At 38.6% G+C, this 25,649-nt stretch overlaps 1 protein-coding gene across 2 annotated transcripts in view; it reads right to left on the bottom strand.

The window, feature by feature from the left end:
* Nucleotides 1–25,649, bottom strand: part of KITLG (KIT ligand) — an 80,260-nt gene that overhangs the window by 11,515 nt on the left and 43,096 nt on the right. Inside the window, exons 3-7 of one of the 2 annotated variants that reach the window (XM_081127680.1) lie at nt 25,371–25,433; nt 11,929–12,099; nt 9,362–9,521; nt 8,544–8,627; nt 276–385 (exon numbers count right to left, since the gene is read on the bottom strand). In XM_081127680.1, coding sequence (XP_080983806.1) covers nt 276–385; nt 8,544–8,627; nt 9,362–9,521; nt 11,929–12,099; nt 25,371–25,433 — 588 coding nt within the window. The remainder of the gene's footprint in view (nt 1–275; nt 386–8,543; nt 8,628–9,361; nt 9,522–11,928; nt 12,100–25,370; nt 25,434–25,649) is intronic. The other variant, XM_081127681.1, reaches the window with a different exon arrangement.

Below are 25,649 nucleotides of genomic sequence, written 5' to 3'. Positions count from 1 at the left end.
TTAATCATTTATGTAAATACAGCTCAGGAAGTTTCTGAGAAAAAAAAAAGAAAGAAAGCCTGGCCAGTGTGGCTCAGACATTGAGCATCAACCTAGGATCCCGGAGATCGAAGTTCACTTCCCGGTAAGGGCTTGATCCCAGTGGGGGGCGTGCAGGAGGCAGCCAATCAATGACTCTCATCATTTGATGTTACTATCTCTCTCTCTCCCTCTCCCTTCCTCTCTCTGAAATCAATAAAGACATATTTAAAAAAGACGAAAAAAACAACACTTACCTTCCAGTATAAGGCTCCAAAACCAAAGCCAATTATAAGAGAGAAGAGTGCTGGCAGTGCCATGGCTGCCCATTGCAGCTTGGAGTCTCCAATGGAATTCAAGGCCTTCCCTGTAATTTAAGTGGGACAGTGGTGAACACGTCATATCCACACCAGTGGTTCTGCTCCTATTGCTCTGGTGGTTCCCAACTGCTTCCGTAATCACTCTTGACCCATCTCTGTTTAAAATATTTAAACCGCTGATGTTTCTGCTGAGTATTGTTTTGGAATGGAATACAAATCCATGTAGTCTCCAAAAGGTCAATACATTAAAAAAGGAAAAAAACCCACAGACAAAAGGAAATTTGACTTGGTTAATGTTGCTGCATAGGGAATACAAATGGGATGCATTTGGGGGGGGGGATTTATACACCCAAGCAAATGCATCTTCTACAGCTTTATCTTCTAATATCTTTCACTTTCTCATTCTTGACATCTAGCCAAGCGATTTTAAAGGTGACACTTTGTAACCCAGATCAAGGTCTGTGTGCATTAAGCTGTGTCTGGCCTGCTACAAATACTGTCAGAAATCCTATGTACATTTTGGTTAGCCTACTTTTAGGTGCCTCATGCTTAAGAATCATGGCGTTTCCTCATTGCATCTTCAGGGTACACTTATTGGATGCCAGGCAGTAACTGGCACTGTGCTCTGGACTAAAGGTTTGATTTCTCAGGCTTTTTTGGAAAGCCTGAGACTACTGAACATTAAAACACGGCTGAAAGCACCAGTGTCTCCCCCATTGCTTTCTGTAAGTAAGTAACTTACGGTGAGAGGAGACATATGTTAGCTTGGGACACCTTCCTTGTTCCTGCTTTGCTTTTCCATGAGAAGCAAGATGATTTATAATTTAAACAAAACACATCCACCACAGGGTCTCTCCCTCCCAACACAGAGCGTAACATTTTGACATATTTTCCTCTGTTTCCTGATAGGGAACGACTTTGTTGTTTGGAAACATTGACACGTGCCATTTTGGAAGTTAAAAATCTCAGTTTTCTTTTGAAGATGCAATACATTTGGAAATCATACAGTTTCAATGATTATATTATCAAAATGTAAACTAATCCAAGATAAAGCGACTGCTTTGGGCTATGATATTTTACCGTGATATTCAAGTTACTGTCAGCCTGCAGTCACCTATTTAACATGTAAAGTACCTAAATATAGTACATAATATGAAAGAACTGAATCACTGTACATGTATCAACATTGACCAGGAAAAAATAAACTCATAAATTTAACCTGAGAGGCAAGAAACAAATCTTTTCTAGTAAGAACAGGAATTGCCTACCTTCCCACCATTTATAAACAAAGTAGAAAATTCATCAATTTTATGATTCCTGTGTTTCCAAGGAGGCTCTGATAATAGGATATGTACGTGTGCTCATGTGTGTGTGCTCACATGCGTGTGTATGTGCTGGGGGGCAGTGAGTGGTGGGTGTGTACAGTAAGGGACAGAGGGACTGGGTAAGGAAGTGGGGGCTTCCACTCACATAACAATGAATGGTTTCCTTAAGACTTGATTAACAGTTTTTCTGGTCCACCCCACATCCTACAAGCCTGTGGGAAATACAGTTTAGGCATATTAAATTGGAGCTCAACATGAATTCTCTTGCCAAAATAAGCCTGAGTTAAAAAATAGGATTTGGTATAACTGAAGTGTGACTATTATTACAATCATAGTTACTTTAAGGGTTATGTGCACTAGTCTGGGATTGAACTGCCATTTATAAAAGTGTTTTCTAGAAGAAAATGGATTCAGAATTATAAGCAATTCCTACTGTTTTAGGAAGTTTAAATGATTAAACTGTTTGTGTTTGTACTCCAGTAACATATTTGAATTTTCCTTAATAGACAACCCAATCCTGGGGTTGCTGGTGTATAATTTTGATAGATTTCATCAGGTAACCTCCCTGAAGAGACCCTAACCAATATCTATAGAGAGAACAAAGGAAGCTATTGATTTTTGTCTCCCAACCCCAGTGGAAAACCAATGAGCTAGGATGGTGCCAGGGAGAACTCCAAGAGCTATGTTTGCGCAGCCAGATACCCTGCGCTCCATGCTTTATCCAAAGTCCAGTATTTGAGCTGCGCCATTCAGACCAGAGAAGACACCATGCCCAACTAGCAAAAAAGCAGGAGCTTACTAGAGAGTGAGGTCTTCTGGGATTCCCTACTCAGAATCTTTCTCAGGTAGGACAGGCCCCTAAGGAGGTGGTCCGAACAGAGCCCTGCTGGAGGAGAAGCCGACCTAGGGAAAGTTCACCTTGCTCTCTGAGTACTGTGGCTTTTTAACCGCTTTGAAAGTTCCACCCTAGGACTATGGCAAAGTCCTGGAAACTGACTCTCCCTCCAGCAGCAGCCCTCCTGCAGGACAGAGAGGGGGAGAGGCCTGGTGAAGACTCGGGGGGACAGGACCACAGGAACTGAGCTTCACCTCCTCAAGTTTTCCTCAATTTTGTTATTTCTTCTGTTAATTTAAGTGGCATAATATGCAGGCCTTTTGGTTCTCTCTATGACACTGCCACCTCTCTTGCAGGGAGAGAAAAAATGTTATCAGAAAAGGCTTGCTTGCATCTCTAGGGCCTGACTCCCAACACTGGCTACTGCTGCTATCCTCCAAGAATCAGTAAAATTTGAATCAGGCGCCTCAAGGCCCACCTGAAAGGTATGTGGGGCCAAAGCCCAAGCCAGAAACAAAGCTTTGCTGTTAAGTAAAAATTGCCCAAAGAAACATGGAGTGAGGGAGCTCATCTGGATAGGATTTGGGTAATCCCAAATTCCTGGGTTGTTAACATATTGATTGTATCTCAGTGCTACAAAAACTTTCCACTGTCCAAAATTCGTGGGAAGTGGCTTGTTTGGTTTGACTAATAATACCCAACATCTGTACAAATACAGAGCACAAAAAACTGTGCTACAAATTTGCTGAACTCCTTTTTAGATGAGTCTGTTTATAGGCACCATGCCTGTGAACAAGGATCTCTTGGAGCTTAGAAAACACGCTACTCGGTGCTGCGACTTGGTTCAGACCGAAAGTTCAGCACAGACTTGCTAGTCACTTACCCACAGCCTCAGTGCAGCCAACTGTTCTAATAATTAATGATGGACACACACTACATATATATCAGGCATGGCTCCCAGTACACATCTGATAACACTTGAAATTCACAGAAACCCTAGAAAGGAGGTATTATCCTCTATTTGACTGTGGAGTCCAGAGAGATTAAGTACCTTCCCAAGGTCATAGAGCTAGGCAAGGGCTGGGATATAACCCCAAGTCAGGCTGTATTTCTAGGTGTGCAAGGTAATGTCAAAGTAAGGATTTCCTTCAATGTCATTTAAATACTGTCTGTAAGGATCTCAAACATTTTTAAAATATCCTTTATACAAAAAGGAAGAAAAAAAAATAAATAAAAAAAGGAGATTGGCCATTCATTTTTGCAATTTAAAAAGTACCTTCAGACTCAGAGGCACAGGACTGAATGGGTGTTTTGCACTCAGTTTGTCTTTTAAAGTAAGTAGAAAAGACTTTTGCTTCTAACCATGATGGTAGCAGATTAGCCTTCCCAAACTAAAGAATTACTGTACTAGACAAATTAGGCAACTGTTTTCAGACATTAGCCAACAGGTAGCACAAGAGTGTAATCCTCGAGGGAGCAAAAACACACACGGTGAGACCCATGACTGTCCTGATTTTCTGGCTGGGAGGCACCTTCAGACCGAGGCATGGAAGACAGAGCCCAAGGAAGGCTCAGCATTCTCCCTGAGACAGGAATCAGACCAAGCGCAGGGTGCTCACACGGCCCGGGTTTGTGCAGCAGGGTCAGACGCAGGAAAGGAGCTGAGCAGAGAAGGAGCACCAGAAATCTCCAGAAGTCTCTCTAAGTCACTCGTCAAATAATAAGCTATACATGCACAAGGAGAAAATTCACAAAACCTGATGATAAACAAAACGATGCCTGGGAAGCTATGATTTTATCAGAGACCCTAACAGTCATTCAGAGACAACGGAGTTCTGATGAGCAAGAACAGCGAGATTTTCTGGCTACTAAGTGACTTAACAGGCAGGTAGTGTATACAGAATGGACATATGCTGGCCAAAGGGTGCCAGTGGGATGGAGCAGGACAGCGAGAGACTTTATAATGCTACTCAGAACACAGTACAATTTAAAATGTATGAATTGTATATTTCTGGAATTTTCCATTCAGTATATTCAGTTACTATAGGTAACTGAAACCACAGAAAGCAAAAACCACACATAAGGGGTGACTCCGTACAGTAATTGAACTGCCCACTGCAACAAAACTCTACAGTCACTAAAGGAATGCTACAGAATCTGGATACTCAATAACATAATATCCAAAGTATCCATCAAATAATTAAAAATTACTAGCCATCTAGAGGGAACTGTGACTCACAATCGGGAGAAAGAAAATCAGTCAGTAGAAAACAACCCTGAGATAACCCTGAGATGTTGAAATTAGAGATAAGAACTTTAGAGCAGCTATTATAACTATATCCAAGGGCCAAAAAAGGAAATATTGCTGTGATGAATATATGAAAGAAAATCTCAACAGAAAAAAATAAAATATGATCGAATGGAAATTCTGTAACACAAAGTACAAACTTAGAAAAGAAAAACTGCACTGGATCCAAACCCATAGAATATACACCACCGAGAGTGAAACCTATGTCAACTATGGATTTGGGGTGATAATGACATGCCCACGTAGGTTCATCAATTGTAGCAAATGTACCTCTCTGGTGGGAATGTTGATAGTGGGGGAGGCTGTGCATGTGTGGAGGAAGGGAGTGTGTGAGAAATCTCTGTATCTTCCCTTCAATTTTGCTGTGAACCTTAGCTGCTCTAAGCAAATACATTCTTAAAATTTAAAAAAAAAAAGGTCAACAAGATATCCTGGATGAAAAATTTGGCAGATTGGTGATGTCAGAATGAAGAGTCAGGGAATTTAAAAACAGATAAGCAGAAATTATTCATTTTGAAGAATTAAGAAAGTGGTTGAAAAAACAACAAAATCTCCATGATCTGTGAGACAATATCAAACTGCCACATATGTGATTTGTGTCTCAGAAGGAAAGGTGAGAGAATAAAAAATAAAAATAAAAAGTTATGGTGCCCAGCCGGCTTGGCTCAGTTGTTGAGCTTGGACCTATGAACCAGGAGGTCACAGGTCGATTTCCGGGCAGGGCACTTGCCCAGGTTTGGGGCTTGACCCCAGTAGGGGGCGTGCAGGAGGCAGCTGATCAATGGCTCTTTCTCATCACTGATGTTTCTATCTCTCTCTCCCTTTCCTACCCTCTCTCTGAAATCAATTAAAAAATTTACAAAAATTTCTTTTTAAAAAGTTATGGCAAAAGTTTCCCCAAATTTGGGGAAAATAAACAGATCCAAGGAGCTTGACAAACAAAAGATAAATACAAAGAAAACCATGCCTTGGCCTAGTTATACTGCGAAACAGAAGAAAGTTTCGAAAGAAGGCAGAGGGAAAAATGACCCAGCACATACGAGGGGAGACATAATGCAGATGTTGGCTGCCTTTCTGTCAGAAACGACAGAAGCAGGAAGACACAGTAACATCTTTAAAGGACTGAAAGAAAAAATTCTAACTTAGAGTTTCATATCTAGTAAATAATGCCTGTAATACTAAAGACAAAATACATATTTCAATTAAAAGAAAAAAGTTGTGGCCCAGCCGGGCGTGGCTCAGCGGTTGAGCGTCGACCTGGGATCCAGGGGATCGGGGTTCGATACCCGGTCAGGGCACGTGCCCAGGTCATGGGCTCGATCAATGACTCTGTCATCATTGATGTTTCTGTCTCTCTCTCCCTCTCCTTTCCTCTCTCTGAGATCAATAAAGATATATTTAAAAAAAAAGAAAAAAAGAAAAAAAGAAAAAAAGTTGTGGCCAGCAGATAGGTTCTGCAAGAAAGGGAGTTCTGCCTGAAAGGAATTAGCACTGGGTGGAAGCTTGGATTTCAAAGAGGGAATGAAGAGCACAAGAAAGAATAAATATGTGGGTAAATATAAAAGACGATGGTGGTTTAAATCAATAATTTTAAGACTGCATCGAGAGATTTATGACTAGGTAGATATATATGTCAACATAGCACAAAAGATGGTTGTGGGTAAGCGGCAGGATCCTGTTTCAAGGTTCTTATATGTTTTTTGAAGTGCTACAGTATTAACTCTAAGTAGGATGTTACAAGTTAAGATGTATGTTGTAATTCCTAAAGCAACCACAAAATAATGCCAAGAGGCGCCGCTGAAAACTCAACAGGGTAATTAAAATAGAATGAACAGACACACTTTAACCCAAAAGAAGGCAGGAAAGGAGGAACAGAGAATCAATAAACAAACCAGACAAACAGGAAACAAATAACAAAACGGTAAACCCATCCCCAAGGGTACCAGCGATTGTATCAAATATAAATGAATGAAACACTCTAATTGAAAGTCAGAAAACTAGATAAAATAGCAAGGCCCAACTATATCCTGTCTACCAGAGAGGTACTTTCAAAAGGAGACACGGCCAAATCCACAACGAAAAGGAAAGGTTTTTAATTCCCCTCTCTCAGTAACTGATAAAAAATTAGACAAAAATTTAAGGATATAGAAGATCTGAACAATACTATGAACCACTCTGATCACATTTGAGGATGCTACAGCTGATATCTGAATAATAGACATAAAATAAGCCTCAAATTTCAAAAGACTACAATGTATGTCCTCCAACAACAATAGAGTTAATTTTGAACAGTAACAATAAGACATCTAGAGAAAACACATTTTTAGACTTGAAACAACCCATGAATCAAAGAGGAAACCATGTGGACAATTTAAAATATTTTTAAAGACATGATAGTGGAAACACAACATATCAATGTGTGGGATGCAGCTAAAGCTGTTTACAAGGAAATCTATACCTTTAAGGTGCTTGTATTAGAAAAGAAGAATGATTTAAAAGTCAGTGATCTAATTTCCACCTTAAGACCGTAAGAAGCTAGAACAAGTTGAGCAAATTAAACCCATAGCAGAATGAAGGAACTATTAAGGATTAGAAATTAATGAAATATAAACAAATAGAATTTAAGAAGCCAAAATTGATTTTTTGAAAACATTAATAAAATCTATAATTAGTAGGACAGACCTTAACTGACACACATAGATTCCCTTTACTAGACTTTCCAAATCTGAAGTATCCTGTAAATCAGAATTTTAGGTTTTAGAAGGTTCTGTCCTACTTATGTTGTGTATTATATAATATCCTCAGTGAGGTCTGGGTAACAATCTACAGCCAAACACATCAATATTTCTATAGCGAGATGCATAAAGTCACTTTAATAAGGGTAAAGACTATAAAGAGCCTCATCTCAATTTAGGTCAGGTTTTGGTGGCAAAAATTCCAAAACAAATTGGATATTTGAGGTCCTTTTTTAAAATTTCTGAAATGTAGAATTGCTATTGTGGATCTATAATTAATTGATTACTTCATTTCACAGATAGGTCTTCTATATCCCTAAACATATGACAGTGCCTATTACTAAATCTTACGGAATGACTTTCTTAGCTAAGATCACAGGATGATTTTTTTTTCCTCTTACAGCTTCCATGAGACTAGACGGTCAAAATATTTAGTAAATCTAATGAGCTTTGCCTAGATTTAAAAAGGATATTAAGGACTTCCAGGAAACTGGGCTGTTGGGCCAAAGAGGACAAGAATTTCGGGGAAAGAAGCATATTCTCTTCCAACATATAATTTTATAGTAAAATAACAAAGTCATCAAATTTCCAAACACAGAAGAGTAATAAATGATATATACAAAACTGAAAATATCCTTGGAATTCCACAGAACTAGCATTTGTACTTTCCGTTGTAAAATTCAGGCAAGTTCGACACAAAATATTATTTTAAGTCAACAATGAAAAAAGCGTAAATCATATTTCTAAAAGTAATGTCATGCCTTATTTAAAATGATCTTAGCAGAAAATTTATTGGTCCAATTCTCTCATCATTATCTCAAACTGGAGGGAAACCCAATTCTACAAACCTAATATTTAATTCTCAGAAAGACCATAACAGGAAGAACAGTAATGGAACAGTATTCACAGTAATAATTGCAGAATTTCCTTTAAAGCCCATGCAATACTCCTATAGGTGCTAATTGGAGCCATGCATGCATTAAATCAGATATATGTACTTACTATTACTGCTACTGCTGTCATTCCTAAGGGAGTTGGCTGCAACAGGGGGTAACATAAATGGTTTTGTGACACTGACTCTGGAATCTAAATAGAAAGCAATAATGTGTCAGTGTTGCACGGCGATTTACATGAATTACAGAGTCCCCAAAAGGCCGAGTGCAATACCAGAGTACTTTGCAGGTTCACTTCCCAAATCTAGATGATTCAGATCCTATTTATTTCATACTGGGTCTTGTTGTTCTATTTTTATTACGAAATTCACCAGTGACCTTACAGAACAAAGATTCATTGCCTGTATAGGCTAATAAATGTAAGAAAATGAGACTTGTTCAGAATTGGTCATTTTAAAAAACAGCAATGTAATTAAGATTTTTTATTATCGGGACCCTGGGGAAGGGGATAGGGGAGAAAGAGATTCAATACAGAGTAACTAGTGAAGATCAGAACTCATGACTCAGAGTTAGACCCTTTAGGAAAAGATTTGAGAAGGGGACATTAAGAAGATGGGAGATGAAAAATAACATAATTGTAAATTACTGGCAAAGAGCCAATAAGAAAGATATGAGTGACTATCTCATTCATTGTTTACTCACACACAGTTCTTTAATCTGAAAGCCATGAGTGTTGTTTTGGCTTGAAAAACAAATCTACAACCATTCATTTCTTTCATGCTTGATATTTGCTTTTATATTAGGCATAACGCACACACATCTGTCTCTAACTACACATATATTTGACTCAGAGGTAGACTCTTACTTACACATATAGAATAAGAATCAAGCTTGCCTTTTACAATTAGAAATGCTTATATGTCTTACCATTGTCAGGACTTAATGTTGAAGGAACCACACATTCACTAGTTTTAGATGACACCATCTCCAAGTTCTTGAAGGCATCGATGGATCTATTAAAAATTCTAAAGAATTCTTCAGGAGTAAACAGCTCGGGTACTAGGCTCTTAGATGACTTTTTTACATTCTAGAAGAAGTAAAAAAACAGGACTGTATTTTGCAAATCGTCTACAGATTTTAACTGATGTCAGAGTGGAAGACTGTCCTTCAAAGATTCAAGAAAAACAAATACTCTTAGATAACTGTTTCAACATACGTAATTCACACTGATACAGCAGGGTAGTGATCCCATCCAGTTCGGTCTGAGGCTCAACTCCAGATAAAAGGAACAGGGTGGGCAGTAGGGGTGAGTAGGTGAATTCAACATTGAACAATGAAATAATCCTAACAGCAAATTAGAGGCATTGCTCTTTAAAGATGCTCATTTAAATCATTATTCCTTACTTAAAAAAAACCTCCATAACATATCCTCCAAATAGCCAAAAATTAAAAAGTCCGTTGATGCTAAATATTGGCAAGGACATGGATGGAGCTAAGGGGACTCATACACTGATGGAATGGGGTAAACTGGCACACATAATACTAGCTGGTAAAGTTGGGCATGTGCCCATCCTGTGACCCAGACATTCCACTCCTCGCTAGGAACTCCAGTGAAGCTTTTGCATTTATGTACCATGAGACACACAAGAAAGCTCTCTTACCAGCAGTGTTTACAAACACGTCAGTTAATACGACGGTGGTTTAATCAATAGTGGTATGTTGAATCAGTGGAATACTATCTAAGCAGTAAAAAAACCCCACAGCTATAATGCATTAAAGTGCATAATAAATCTTATTATGCTGAGTGAAAGAAGTCACAAAAGAATAAAGAGTATGATTAATTTCTAAAGTCCTCCCAAAAGCAAATCAAAGCTGTATTTTAGGAAATCGGAAATGCATGACTGTCTATAAAGAAAAGCAGGCAATAATAAGAGTTCACACTTATGTAGCACTTACTGTGTACTTCTCTAAGTGCTTTACATATATTTACTCAATCTCCAAAACGACTGAGAAATACCACCTGGTATGAACCTCCTGGGTTCCAGCCAAAGCGTCATGACCACTAAAGGCACAATCTTTGGTATCTGGAAAGCTCTTCCTGACATCACCATTTACTGAACACATAACTCATCTTTCAAGCTCCAATGCATATACTATTTCCTTTATGACACTTTGTCTGATATACTCTATTTTTTGTGACTTCTACTTCTCATCAATGCCATCAGCACACTATTTATACTAATATGATATAAAAAGAGATGTTAACTCTAAGATGTCATTGATTGTGAGATACGTTCTGACTCAGAAATTAGAAGTGAATAAATATAGTGATTAGGTTATTAGCCTGACAAGAATTTTGAGATTGGAGAACACAGATGGGACTGGTGTTGGGTCTTAAAATGTAACTGGAACTTCGATGAGGAGGAAGTATTTGAGTATTATGGTACAGAATCATATTTAAAATCCTAGGTTTAAACTTCTAAAAGGCCTGCAGGCTAAACCTTGGCTTGTGAACTCTATGCCAAAGCATGTCTCCCAAGACCTATTCAATTACAGATACAATGTGATAAAATCATCATAATAAAAATATTTATTAACATTTCTTTTGCCAGATTCAGTGCTAAAGCACTCATCACAAATCATCTTATGTAAACTCAACTGAAATTCAAAAAGCTAATTAATGACCAAGTCAGGATTTGGACTCCAACACCTTGTACTACACTTAGTCTCTAGTAGTGTCCTGCCTCTTCAACAGTACAGAACCCAAATCATTGCCATGCCCATTCTGAAGTTGGTAACAACTAATCATAAAATGACCTGGAGATGTGAAAATGCACTTCTTTGATATGCCATGATTACTATGGATAAGAGGTAAAGTTTAAGTGTTCATTATATGACAATTTTCCATTTAAAGGTAAATGAACATTTGTAACCTAATAGGAAAGTTATGAGAATTTCACTCACTTATGAAATAAAGATAAAGTTGGGGCTGCTTTTACCATTGTTGTGTAAATCCATTTTTACATTAAATGGGAACTTTTAAGTCTTTTTTTCTTTTAATCCTTACCAAAGGATATTTTTTTCCATTGCTTTTGAGAGAGAGAAGAAGGGAGGGAGGGAGGGAGAGAGAGACATCGATGTGAGAGAGACACATCAATTGGTTTCCTCCTGCACATGCCCGGACCAGGGTCAGGGATTGAGCCTGCAACCAAGGCACATGCCCTTGGCCAGAATCTAACCTGGGACCGTTCAGTCCGCAGGCCAATGCTCTAACCACTGAGATAAACTGACCATGGTACAACTTTTAATGTACATTTCAACACTGAAGTATAACTACAGACATCTATTTCTGTGTTCATCTTTCAAAATATTTTTAATTACAGATTTATACATTAAAAGTCACAGAAATAAAAATGCCCCCACCCCTACCACCACAATCAATATAGGTTTTAGAGAAGAGTAGTAGAAACTAATCCCAATGGGTACAAACTTACCTCAAATAGGTGTCCTTCCATGCATTCCACAAGGTCGTCTACTATTTTCACAAGTTTGTCTATGATAGAATAATTACTCAAGCCTTCAGAAATATTTGAAAACTTATCCAGAAGATCCGTCAAGCTGACTGACAACTGTTCCACCATTTCGCTTATCCAACAATGACTAGGCTACAAGAAATTGAAAGGAAGATAAAGCATCCACTTTAAAAACAGCAAACTCGGAGCATCCTCCAAAGACATCAACGTCATTGGCTGCCTGACAAAAGATTTCCTTATATTAGAACAGGTCAGTTCTTGAATTAAACAGTTAATTCAGATCTAACATCTGTTTCAAAGTGTACAAATGCATATAGATTAGAGGGAAGCATTGATGGTAAAGATTTCTCTCTTTCATGGAAATAAATTAAGAGGAGACAGAGCCAACTCTTAACCTTGACAAAGTTCAGCTATTAATGGAATTTAATGCCAATGAAAAATATTGCCTCTGCAGTCATTGTGTTCTTAAAAGAGCTTTAGGAACAGTGGGACTAACAGAAAATTATTGTGAGAGAGAGTCCCTAGCCCTCAAGGAACTTCCAGTCTTTTGGTGAACTGGAATATAAAACAGTAGACTAATAATAGCTGATTTTTCTAAAGTGTTTGATAGATTTCAAGCCTTCTTCATAGATGAGTTTAAGTTTAAAAAAAGGAAAACGAAAAACATCTTGGCAGAAACATGGTCTTGAGAGAGAAGCACTTTTGCCTTCCTGGAAGGACCAACTACGGCCAAGAGCAAAATGAAAATGTATTTATTATTCAAAAATTTGTTCAAAAAATGATTAAGAATTTCAAGATGGTGAATATTAAACCAAGCATGGAGCCCCACGCAAGAAGCCTGCCAGGCCCACTGATCAGAAGCTCAAGCACTGGAGTCAGTCACCCGGGTTCAATTTGGCCAAGAGATTCCAGGTGAGCTACACAAATTCTCCGAACCACGGCTGGCCCATAGACAGAATGGGGGTAATGAAACAGGGTCGTTGTGAGGTGACAATGTATATAATTTGTAAATAATTTGAATATAAGTTTCACCAGGGCAGGATTTTTGTAAAACCTTGATCCCCGCGGTGTCGCTGGGGCCCAGAACAGTGTGTGGCACACGGCAGTTGCTCAGGAACCACTTGCTGAAGTGATGCATGAGTGAATAAAAAATAAGTGACTGAGAAAAAATACATCAGGGACCACACTTTCTGCAAAGGGCTAGACAGTGAATACTTTAGGCTTTGCATGCCAAGAGGCAAAAACTAAGGATATTGTGCAGGATGTTTATACAATAGAAAATGAATTTCTGCAAAATTTTTTATCACAAGATTAAAAATGTAATGATTGAATATTTCTTTTGCATAATAATTGAATTTCATTTCTTTTGTAATACAGGTATACCGACAAGAATGGAATTCTGTATTTGGGGTTCAACATTTTGCTTATTTGGGGTTCAAAGTCAGTATTCTCTATCACCATACAGACCACAAAATGTTCATCTATAAAAACCAATCTCGGCTGGCTGGCTCTACAGAAGCGTCTGACTGGATCTGGCCTATGCAGCACGGCTGCTGATCCTGCTATACATGGCTGGGCATCAACGGAGGTTTAGATTATTAGGGAAAACTTCTTAGTATATTAGAATGGATTTTAATAGTTCTTAAATTAATGTGGTGTTATTTAAAATTCATCACTGGTCATAAGTTCGTGTACCTTATATATTTTAAGATTATCTTTTCTGTAAGTAGAGGCTCTGATTTCTTTTTTTTAACTCTGCTAAAATATTACAGTGAGAAAAATGAGACAATTATTAGGGAGAGTTAAAACAGACTTGGCTTATTAAAATCCTAAATAACTGAATATACTTCTACTGTATTGGAATGAGAAAGAGTAACTAAGGCCAAGTAAAATGAATCAAACCACTAAATTTTATTTTTCTACTTACCAGCAAAGTATCACTGTGGGGGAAAGTCAAGTAATTTATTTATTCTAAATTATACAGTGGCCCCATTTTAGATTCATTTAACAGGACAATTTCAATTAATATACTACCGACAAAAAAGAAACTGGTTTATCTACAGATAGGTAAGCTCCAATTCCTGGAAGTTAATAAATGTCATTTAAAACTTTTAGGATTGGGAGTTGGGTGGGGGTTGAAGGAATTGAGCTAAAAAGAAAAAAAGCTCATGGACAGGTCATTGCAGGGGGGCCGGGTTTGGGGAGAGGTGGAGGAGGGTATGGGGGAGACCTCACTTAGGGTGGTGAACACACAATACAGCGTACAGATGATGTGCTGTGGAATTGTGTATCTGAAACCTGTATAATTTTGTTAACCAGTGTCACCCCAATAAATTCAATAAAAAAAACAAAAAAAGGCATCTCACATTTAGCATATCCTGACTCTACTCTTCCACCTCCACATCACATCTCTTTTGCTTGTCCCAGCTCAGTCTAATTGTAATCAGTTTCCAAATCCTGTTAATTCTGTTTTAAAGTCTCTCAGATCTGTGCCTTATTCTGCCCGCTTTAGGCCTAGATTACAGCCTCCTTTCCTTTCTCACCTCTATCACAAAACAAACACACACACACACACACACTTTTAGGATTGTTGGCTCTGGCTTCATTTAAGTAGAACAAACCAATCCCCGGTATGAATTAATTCAATTAGAAAATTTCATTCAACTCATCACCTTAAAGACTGTGTTTCCAAAGTATGTTCAGAATAACGGATTCTTTGTTTTGTTAAATCAAAGCTTATCTCAAGCACCTGCAAGTTCATATTTGCATCCTTCACAAGTCTCTTTCTGAGCTGTCAGTCTTTCCTTTGGGGCTGAATTGCTCTCCAAGTTTCTGTCCATTTTGGCAGTGACAACTGCCTTTAGATAGCCAGCCTATGAGCAAGGGGCAGATTTCCTAGAGTATCGAATACAGCATATACTATAAACACAGTTTAAAAAGTATTTATATGGTAGAACAGTCTTTGCCAATTAGTTCATTCCATTGTAATTGGGCAAATTTTTCTGTGGCAAGCAGAATCCACCTATTAATCTCTTCAAACTCTTTCCTTGCTCTACTTGTGAATACACTTTGCCTATCCTTCTAGATCTTCTGACATGTAGGAGCCTAATGCACAGGCTCCATTTTTTCTTTTTTGTGGTTAAAGTAAAAAATATTTTGTTTATATGTATCTTATTTTTAAACTGGGAAAACCACCAGTGCTTACTGACATTTCTGTTTATCTGTATTTTCAACTGAATTCCACGTTTACATTCTGTATTCAAGTTCTTATTGAGCTATAACTACACCTCCCATTTTCACATACCTAATCAATTGTCAAGCGATCAACTTTTCCCAGTAAAATTTTCAACCCTAAAACTGTAATTTCTTATAGTTCAGTCACGGAACTCCCATTATCTACTCCTACCCCAGTCTCTGTCCTTTTAAAGTAGTGAACAATTGGCTGATAGCTGGTAAGATATGAACTTGTCCACTACACTGCTAGAAAATATATGTCTATGAGTCTTGCAATTGTATTTCATTCATTACTCATTCTTGCCATACTTTCCTTGGAAAAGAGTGTATAATATATTCAAAGCTGTATCTTTCCATTAATGTTTCAATAGTTACATTTTAGCTTTTAAGATTCTTGGATTTATTTAAAGATAAAACTGAGGTAAATTCATAATATTAAACACCAGCCAGTTTTGGCCTGCCTGCCCGCAGGAGAGGTAACCAGTTTTCACTAGAATGTGAAGCAGTTTGGTATTTTCTTTTTAATTAAGTAGAGTCAATGATTTGCAAAAAGAACAAAATATGGCAAACTGTTTCATTTGTGAGGTGATAGGAGGCCTTTCTGTTTTTCATCTCTCCCAGGAGAACGATTAAGAAATGGACGATTAAAGGTTGTGAAGGTCACAAATGTACTTTTTTCTTTGCCTTTATAAAAGGCATTATGGTCACTATTTCTTATATTTCAGAGATCATTTTAAACTTAAAATCATTCTTAATAAATATGAACTCACAATGTTCATGAGAAGAATGTAAGATATAAATAACATTATTTTACCAGCAGAAGAATGCGAAGGATTGGGAAAGTTGATAAAGCCACACGGAATGTCAAAGCAGTGATGTATGGAGTAACTTTCAGATTCCTGAGGTACATATAACTGAGTTTCACTCACCCATATACATAAAAAAAGAAATACAATCCTTGCCCTGAAAGGAAAACATGTCTGGATTTTCCTTAACTCCACAGTCTCAATTTCTTACCTTCTTTCTTGGTGGCTTCTGTCTTACTTTTTTTGGGTTAATTACAGCAGTTCTAGCTAGGACTACTGAAACAACATAGCCTTCGTATTCCTATATATTTATATGGGTCACTGTAGAATGCCAACAGAATCTATGATATTGAATCAATATCTCTGAACCGCTCGCACGCCCCTACCACTGAAGATTTGATTAAAAACAGTGAACTTCCTAAGGATTTTTATAAAGATCTTTTACTTATTGATTTTTTTGGGGGGGGGTGAGGAGAGAAGGGGGAAGAGAGAAAGAGTTGTTGTTCCACTTATTGATACATTCACATGTGCCCTGACCAGGGATGGAACCGCAGACTTGGTGTATCGGGACCACGCTCTAACAACTGAGATACCTGGCCAGGGCAAGCTTCTTAAGGCATATTTAAAGTACAATGAGTGCCAAATTAATGATTTAACTAAATGATTTTTTTTAAAGATATAAATACTATAAATAAAAGCATTCTAAACACAACTAGGAATATGACTGCTTCTGAAGACCAACATTCAGAAATATGAAAAGATCCATGCACATTCTAAAACTACACATAAATTTAAATCAATGATATGTGAATTTCATAAGATATGTGATATAACACTTCTGCAGTTTCAGAACTGGTAAATGTAAGACCCAGGTTGAAATAAATTGTGTGCTTTGAAAACACTGTGGGGACTTGCTAATTCTGTGATGCTTTCTCCTTTCCACCTTCCTGCCTCACTTAAGAAACTGTTCTGGTTTATTAGTTGAAAGAATGGGACACATTATTCTGTAGCAGGCTTAGAAGCAGAGAAAAGTCTGACAGCAGTCACCATAGCTTTGTGGGAAAAGGAGCTGCAGGTGGACAAGGCATACTAACAGTAAGTCCTTAACACTGTCCATAGGTCCTGCAACTTTAAGCGAAACAACATATAATGAAACCAATTTTACTATAGGCTAGTTGGTTTACATTTATATTCGACAAGAGGTAAGTTCCTATGGCATTTCACCAACGTTATTAATAACAAAACGTTATTAATAACAACGTTATTAATATCATTGGATATTAATTTCATTAATATCCAATGAAATGACCTTGTTCAGGGACCTGCTGCACTACGTTTCTTCCTGGATGCACCCGGCACCGCTTTCCATTTGGTAGCTATTCCTAGAGATGTCTGTGTGCTTCCTTAAGCGGGCCTGAGGTAGGTGTCTACACTGTGACAGTTCTCCACAAAGGAGTGGAGGTAAAATATCCCTTAGAGATTCTGAGGGAGGAAAGCCCTGGCTCATAAAGCTGTGAGGCCTCTGAGGAGTATTGGTATTCACCCAGTCTTCTAATCCAACTACCAGAATTACCAGAATCACTGCCCGGTGTGAGTGTTTTTGTTTTGTTTTCTTTAATATGTGTCAAACCTCAGTCTTGCCAGAATTAGAGGTATGACTGCCCAGGGCACTAAGCATTTCCTTTCTTTCCTCTTTGTGCTCCCAGCACTTACCTCCTAGCTGAGCAATCAGAAGAATCTAGAGCCGTGCCATCAGAAGCACAATAGTTTAGATCTGGAAGAACACTGAAGACCACGTGGTCCAGCCCCTCCAGTATCATCAATGGGAAACCAGGGCCTAAAGCAGTGATGTAGTTTGTTCAAGGTTACACCACAAATTTAAACAGAAATATGAGAAACTGAGACTCTAGAGCACCTGCCTAATGTTTTCATCCCTGAGCACGGTCAAAGCACATAAACTATTATTTCTGCCGGGTTGACCATGACTCTTGTGCTCGTACATCTGGATCAGATGCACCGGCCCTTAGGCTCGATTAAGAGACCTCTGGGGAATGGAATGGCTCATCTTCTGTCTCATTCCAATGAACCCAAAGTCATATTGATGAAAACAACTTTCTCCAAGCAATTGTCACAACCAAATAGCAAATGTCCATTGCTGTGGGTAAACTCTGTCCCCTCCTTCTGGTTCTTACTGTTAGGGCCAGAAACCTGACACTCCCTGACACTCTCAAACATTCCACGGGCAGGCAAACTGAAAACTCCTCTATAAAAGCACTTTGCAAAATACTGTGTGCTCCTAGTACTAGTGTAGAGTCTCCAAAATCTGAATTCCCTTTTGGATAGGCTGGGTTCTGTCCAGATTTATTTTAGTATTCTCCCTAAACAATTACTTTGGGTCTTCAGTGCTCACTTTAGGCAATCTAACTTTGCATTTTCTTGTTTGAATTAAAGTGATGGTAGAAACCTCAATCTGATTAAGATGGTAATCAGCCCAAACACTATAAATATGTGTTGTTTTCCAGGGCAGGTCTATAAATGGCTCCTGAGCCAGACACAAAATAGCACAGTGAGGAAGGAGCAGCGTGGGGAGGGGAGGCGGGGAGGCAGCAATGGTGACCCAGAGGCTCAATCTCCAGTCCCAGCTCTGCCAACACACTTTGTGCTTTTAGACAAGTCACTGATTCTGTTCAGGGCTCTAGTTTCTCTGTCTGTGAAAAGGGGTCTGTCTAATCCATGCTAGCAAAGCTGGGCCATGACTCCAGATGTGGCTAGTGTGACTGAGTGACTAAAATTTTAACTTAACTTTAGTTTGTTTAAATTTAAAAATCAGTACTTGATTTGATGACCAGAAATCTTTTAAGTATGTTTGGAAAAGCTAGGTATGTGAGTCTGTATTTTCATGAAAATCTAAACATGGAGTACATATTTTGGGTGAAAATTTAGTGTCTGAACTAGAATGTGCTGTAGGTATAAAATACAGGGTGGATTTTGAATAATATAAGACAATGTAAAATATTCCATTAATAATTTTACATAGATTGGACTACATAACATTTATTATACTTAATTTCACCTGCTTCTTGTAACATTTTTTTTAAATGTAGCTACTGGACAATTAAAGATTACATATGCAGCTTCTATTATATTTCCATTAGATAGTAATGGTATAGATGTTCGAAACACTTAGTATAATCACTTATTTATTAAGATGGACCCTGTAGTTTAAATACACGTTAAGAGCCACTTAAATATTTAATGTTATATTTTATTCATTTAACTAACATTTTATACTTATTCCTTTCAAAAAATACTTATTTTGTGAGAGGTAGAAGTAGGTAATTACAATGTAAACTTGACTGACTTCTATTTCTATACTAAGTACTCCAAATCTGAGGAGTCAACCCTCAGTATCTGTACTTATAATTAGTGAACCTGCTCTGTGGCCACAGCTGATTAGACAATGGTGGACCCCTGAGCTAGATGGGCCAATCAGAAAGTCCCTCCCCAAAACTGACAGTGGTGACAAGAACTGATAATCAGACTCTGTGCAGGGCCAAAACTGTAACATGAAAATTTGGGAGCTCTGGGGAAGTTAAAATCTACCAGGTGACTGGAACAGAGCAGACAGATTCTGCCAGACAGAACAGAATGAGGCAGAGGTGCAGAAATGGGGAAAGGAAAATCCAGTTTTTGTATCTTAATTATTTTTTCACAACAATACTCTGAGACAAATACATAACACATGCAATTTTAAACAGCTATGTAAGCAATATATGATCAGGTTCCCAAAATGAACAGTTTCTGGACAGATTCTAGAAATTCAGAGAAACCATGTCAGTATTACTGAGCAATGCCAAGCAAAAGCACAGAGCAGGTGTAATGTCCTTTTTTACTGGCCAAATGCTACAGGGAAGAGAGAGTGAGTGGTCTGAACAGTAGGAAATGTCTTGTGAGAAAGAGAGATCTTAGGTTGACCTTGGAGGAAATGACCATTAAGAGGCTTGGAGCCCCAGGAGCCCCAGGATATTTCGTGATTCTGTGGGTAGAATCTGGGTGAGTAGACGGGCGGGAAAAGGGCATCCCTGGCATACGAAGTAGCACTAAACAGCCCTGGAGCTGAGAATAAGCCTGGCGAGTTTAGAAGGCAGGAGCTCCTCTGGCTGGGTGGTGAGTTTGTGTTGGGGAATAATGGCTATTCAGATGAGGTCATTAGGGTGGGGTGAGATTGTGGAGAGTCATGAGGGAGCATCAGATTCAATCCTTCAGTGATTGAGAAAAGTGAGAAAGTGCTTGAATATGGAAATGACTCAATAATAAGTAGTGTAATAGAAGGCCCAGGGAAACCACAATTCCTCAAAATTGGTTTACAAAGTGAACACCCATCTAAAAGAAAACAACAGTAACACTGCGGTGCAGATACTGTGCGAGTCACAGTCACTCACCTCATCTCATATGAATCTCGTGGATTCTATTCGGGTCAAATCTGTACCTCAGGGAAATTACAAGTGATTACACGTTGGGGAACTTTCCACCTTCCTTCCGTCTTCACTTTCTTTCAGCAGCTCTTTGTTCAGTGCCCATCATTTACTAGGCAGTGAGGATATGAGAGAGCAAACATACACTCCCTGTCCTCATGAAGTTTACAAGTGGACGGTTATCGATTCAATAATTCCACAAATAAATGAAAACCTGCTCCTCTGAGGAGTGCTGGGAAAGGAGTTTCTAACGGAAGGATTGTTTCATCAAGGAGAGGAAAGGCTTCCTTGAAGAAGTGAAACTGATACTGAGAGAGTCAGGAGTTACTTAAACAAGAGGACAGGCCAGATTGCAAGTGGAGAGAGAGCCACGCGCAGAGGGCCCGCACAGCAGGGAAACGCGCCGAGGACGGGCCGGATATGGACAGGGGCCAGATCAAACAGCGCTCGAGGCCTCGCCTCACCTCTCCTTCCTGTTCCCCAAAAGCAGCGAGCAGCCATGCAAAGTGCATGAAGGAGGAGTGGTAAAATGATCACTTGAATTAAAAAAAAAAAAAAAAATCAGTCTATTCAAAAAATCGAAACCTCCAAGGATGACTTCTGGAACGGCCAGGAAGGGGGGAAGGGCCCAGAAGCAGCAGGGCCAGGCCAAAGGAGGTGAGGATCGGCCCGAAGTGAAATCATGCATACCTGGGGAAGGGTGTTGCAGAGGGAAGATGGCTGGGAGGCACAGGTTAGAGCAGCCTTACAGACTGCCAGTGACTTGCTCAACCCTGCTTAATTTAACTTAATTAGAAATTGACATGACAGTGCAGACTGCTTCAGGTAAGAATCAGCTCTAATAGATGCTAAATTTATGGGAGGAGCTTTGATGACTTGTACACAGTGTGAAGGTGTCTCCCCAAAGATTGCTGGGTAGTCGTTTGTGAGTAAATACACAGAAACAGTGGAACACCTTCACCAGGTGATCAAAACAAACAGCACCGGGAGGGGGAGCTGGAAACCCTGTGCCTCCAGGTGTGATAACCTGAGGGCATCATCACTTATGTCGCATAGAGGCTTAGAATGCATAATCTGAATATAACCATTGAGAAACATCAAATGTTTTGGAGAGAAACGTTCTATTTAAAGGGGAGGGCTGTATTGCTGAAAACATTTCACTCTCATAAATACAAAGAAAGGCTAAGGAGCTCTTAAAGGAGACTAAAGAGACATGATGTATTAGTTTCCATGAACTTAGTGCCCTGAAAACAAGTTTATTATTTTATAGTCCCTGAGGTCAGGAGTCCAAATAGGTATTAGTAGGTGCAAATCAAGGTGTTCAGTGGGGCTGTGTCTCTTTTAGAGGCTCTACAGGAAAGTCCCCTTCCTTGCCACTTCTGGCTTTTAGAGGCCATCTGCCTTGGCTTGGCTTGTGGGCCCTTCCTCCATCTTCACAACCAGCTGTGTAACACCTCCAAGTCACGCTCTCTGGCTCTGACACTGCTGCCTCCCTCTTATAGTGATTCCAGTGATTACATTGGGCCCACCTGGATAGTCCAAGATACTCTCCTCATCTTAAAATCCTTAACTTAATTACATCTGCAAGATCCCTTTTGCCTTGTCAGGTAATAATACTATATTCACAGCAGGAGACTTGTTTGGGGAGCCACCATTCTGCCTATGACACTTGATATAAAAATGCAAATCATGATCCTAGATTGGTTCTTGTACTGGAAGGAAAGAAATGCTCCCCCCCCAAAGTGTTGTTAATAATTGAAATACAGCCAGTAGATTGAAGTATTCTTGTTAATCCTAAACTTCCTGAAGCTGACAACTTACACTATGGTTATATAAAAGAAAATCATTTACTTAGGAAATACACACTGAAGTATCTAGGGGTAAACAGACATTACATATACAACTTACTCAACAGGTTTAGAAAAATAAGAAAACACACATGTGTGCAAAGAAAGCAAGCATTTAGGAAAGCAAACAAGGCAAAATGTTAAAAATACATGAATCTGGATTAAAGAGTATATGGGTGTTCTTTGAATAGTCTTACAAACTTTTCTGTAAATTTGAAATTATTCCCAAATAAAAAATTAAAAGAAAACTGATGAATACATAACTTACTTTAATTAAAAACTGATAAAGAATTTTTTACTCAAACACCATATGCGACTCATAGTTTAAATCATTTTATAGACATGAAAATGACTGAAGATGTGTGGCACAAATTCAGCAACTTAATTTTTGTTCTTTCTACTGTAGCATTACTATTAAATGGAAAGGCTCAGAAATGTTTAGGACATTTAAGGTTAGGAACTTAAAGGAAATCTTAAGTCTGGCAATACTGCGGCTTGAGGAAGTTTAAAATAGAATTGGTAATTATCCTTAGATTTAAATTATCAACCAGCTGATGTTGATCATACCCTGTTATTTGTGAGAGAGAGCCTGCTAGGTAATTTTCTAGGAATGGCCTTAGAAAAATAGCCTCTCCTTTTCAGGTGTATTTATCTGATTTTAAAAACAAAACCCAAAAAAACCACCCCTGTATTCTATTCTAGAGCTTTCTTCTGCCCAGCGCCTCAGGCAGAATTTTATTGCTTTGGCCCCAGAGAAGTATTCTGGTGCCCAGTTTGACTCCCACTCCACCCTTTATTGTTTAAACACAAAAGATAAGGCAGCTGGGACTCTGACCACTGACAAATAATCAGGGGCCTGTCCACTGGGAAACTCCTCTGATCTTGGCAGAAACTATCGTTTTAAAGTGAAGGTAAAAGAAAGCTTCAGACCGGTTTCTGCCCAAAGCCCTCTGTGCGGGCTTGTTTTCCTTGCCAACTGTGGTAGCCAAGAACAGAGTTCCTCCAGTTATGCCAGGATAGTGTGCCAAGATCAAATAATAGTGGACTTTTCTCAATTACAGAAACAAAAAGAAAACATGTGGCAATGAGCTGGCTTTATTTTTACAAGTTTGGCTCTTGCTTCCACTAGCCAATACAGAAATGTGTGATTTAGCTCAATCTATGATTATACGAGTACACAATAATCTATTCCGTTATTCTCAGACGAACCTTATTTTTCAAAGAACCGAGTGAGGTTTTGATTGAGTTTGGCAATCAGAGGCCCTAAGGGCTTCTCCAGTCCGGGGCAGGTGCATCTTTACCACTTGGATGCTTCCCTGAGGACACTTTCCCTCACCAGTGGCATTATTTAGATAACCACTTTCTGTAACCCGGGGGTAAGGCACATGACCTGGGGCTTCCTTTTAAGATGGTCACTCTCTACTTGTGTAACTTTGGGCAAAATACTTCTGGGTTGTAAACCTCAGTGTGCCGCTTGTAAAATAGGAGTCGCCTTAGCTATCCTGCTGCTTCCCTCGCAGGATTTTTCTAATCACCCAAGGAGGCAAATAGGTGAAATCATTTTGAAAAGGGCCAGGTCATTTCTCCCCAGTTATTATTAAAGGTTTTGTACATAAGGCTGAGTTGACATGTGTTTGTTTCTTAAAGTGTCTGGTAAAGAGCTGTTGCCATAGTTTTTCCTAAACAAATACTTGCTGTCTGAGAGACTGAACAATTAGGTAAATTAACATTCGGGAAGCTGTGGTTTTACATTCCTATTTCCAGAGAACTCCCCCTAATTCAGGACAGGCTGACCTAGACTCAAGGGTGACTGGTTCAACATGAAGATACATGTTCAAAGGGGTCCTAAGGAACGTTAGACAGTTCATGCTAAAAGGCTTACTTTGCTAATGAAAAGAAATACGCCTTTGACCTTCTCTTGAAATGATAACCTTGCAGTCTCTGAAACACTTTTTAAGCACAGGCACTTAGTGATGTGCTTAACACACTTAAACTGGTAATGATCTTGATTGACTCATCCACAGAAATTACTCAGAGCCTCAGACAATTTACACAAGGTGGATGTGTAGTAAGTACTTGTTAAATGATGAAAAGATGTCTACTTGCAGAGGAGAGTAACTCAGCTGGTTTCCAATGAGCTCAACACAGCATAGTAGTTAAAATGAGTCCACATGGAGCAACACGTGATATCTCAAAGGCAGGTTGCAACAGAAGCAAGTCGCAAAGTGGTATATGCAGTATAATGGCATTAACATAAAATATGAAAATATGCAAAAAAAAATTGATGTCTTATGAATCGATGCAGGTTTGCAGTAAAACTCTAAGAGCCTGAGGGATAGTGCGCGCTGCTCTGCTCCACACAACTCCAGGAGAGGCTGTCCTCAGCCAAGTCCTAAAAATATGCCTTGGAATAAAATATTACAGCTCAGAATACTTGTTCCTAAGAGATGAACTGTCCCTAAGAGACAAAGTGGGAACTAATGGAGAGAGGGAAAGGGAATACAGGTGATTTAGTTATAATGTTTCATTATTAAAAAATATACTTGAAGCAAATATTGCACAGTGGTAAGGTTTGACAAGCTATGTGATGGGTACACAGGCATTACATTTCCTATGCTTGAAATATTTCTGATACTATGTAATGAAAAATAATTTAAATTTCTTGGTTGCAGTAACAAAGGAGTATTTATAATCATAACCTCATATTTTTATTGTAAGGTTCTAAGACTCTATCACACTGCTAATAAATTCTGAGGTAAAATATTCTGTGTTCTTGAATTAAATAGCAAAGAGACGTATATAGGACCTTTGCAAGTATAAAAAGAGTTTACATAATTTTACACTCAAGCCTTTTTGGGGAGAGGCTAAATGAAAAAGAGAAATTTGTGGCTAGGAAGATGGTGTTATTCCCTTTGGAAGTACAGGTTTAGGAGACAATTAGCAAACTTCTAAACATCAGGTAATTTTCTACCTCAATAAGATGATACTATCTGTTTTTATTAGCTACTAAAATGAAACTCAGAAATAAACAGTCTACGTACCAAAACGTCCATCCCGGGGACATACTTGAGGTTTATCTTATAGTCTTTTGGAAGATTTGCCACCTACAGAGACAAAAAAAAAAAAAAGGAAAAAAATACTTTAAGAAAATCCATACATGGCAATTAATGTTTCCAGTGGTTTGGAAAAAAACACATACAAACCTGTTATGTTCTTAAGTTACACAGAATTTCAATATTTACACATATAATGATTTTCCATTCTTGATTTCCCTTTGTAATCAAAGGCAATCTCCAAAAATAAAGGGATAAAACAAATTT

This window comes from Miniopterus schreibersii (assembly GCF_964146895.1).
Source record: "Miniopterus schreibersii genome assembly, chromosome: 2".
Lineage (NCBI taxonomy): Eukaryota > Metazoa > Chordata > Mammalia > Chiroptera > Miniopteridae > Miniopterus > Miniopterus schreibersii.
The sequence above is the reverse complement of the archived record's forward strand: the minus strand, read 5'-3'. Positions and strand labels throughout refer to the sequence as shown.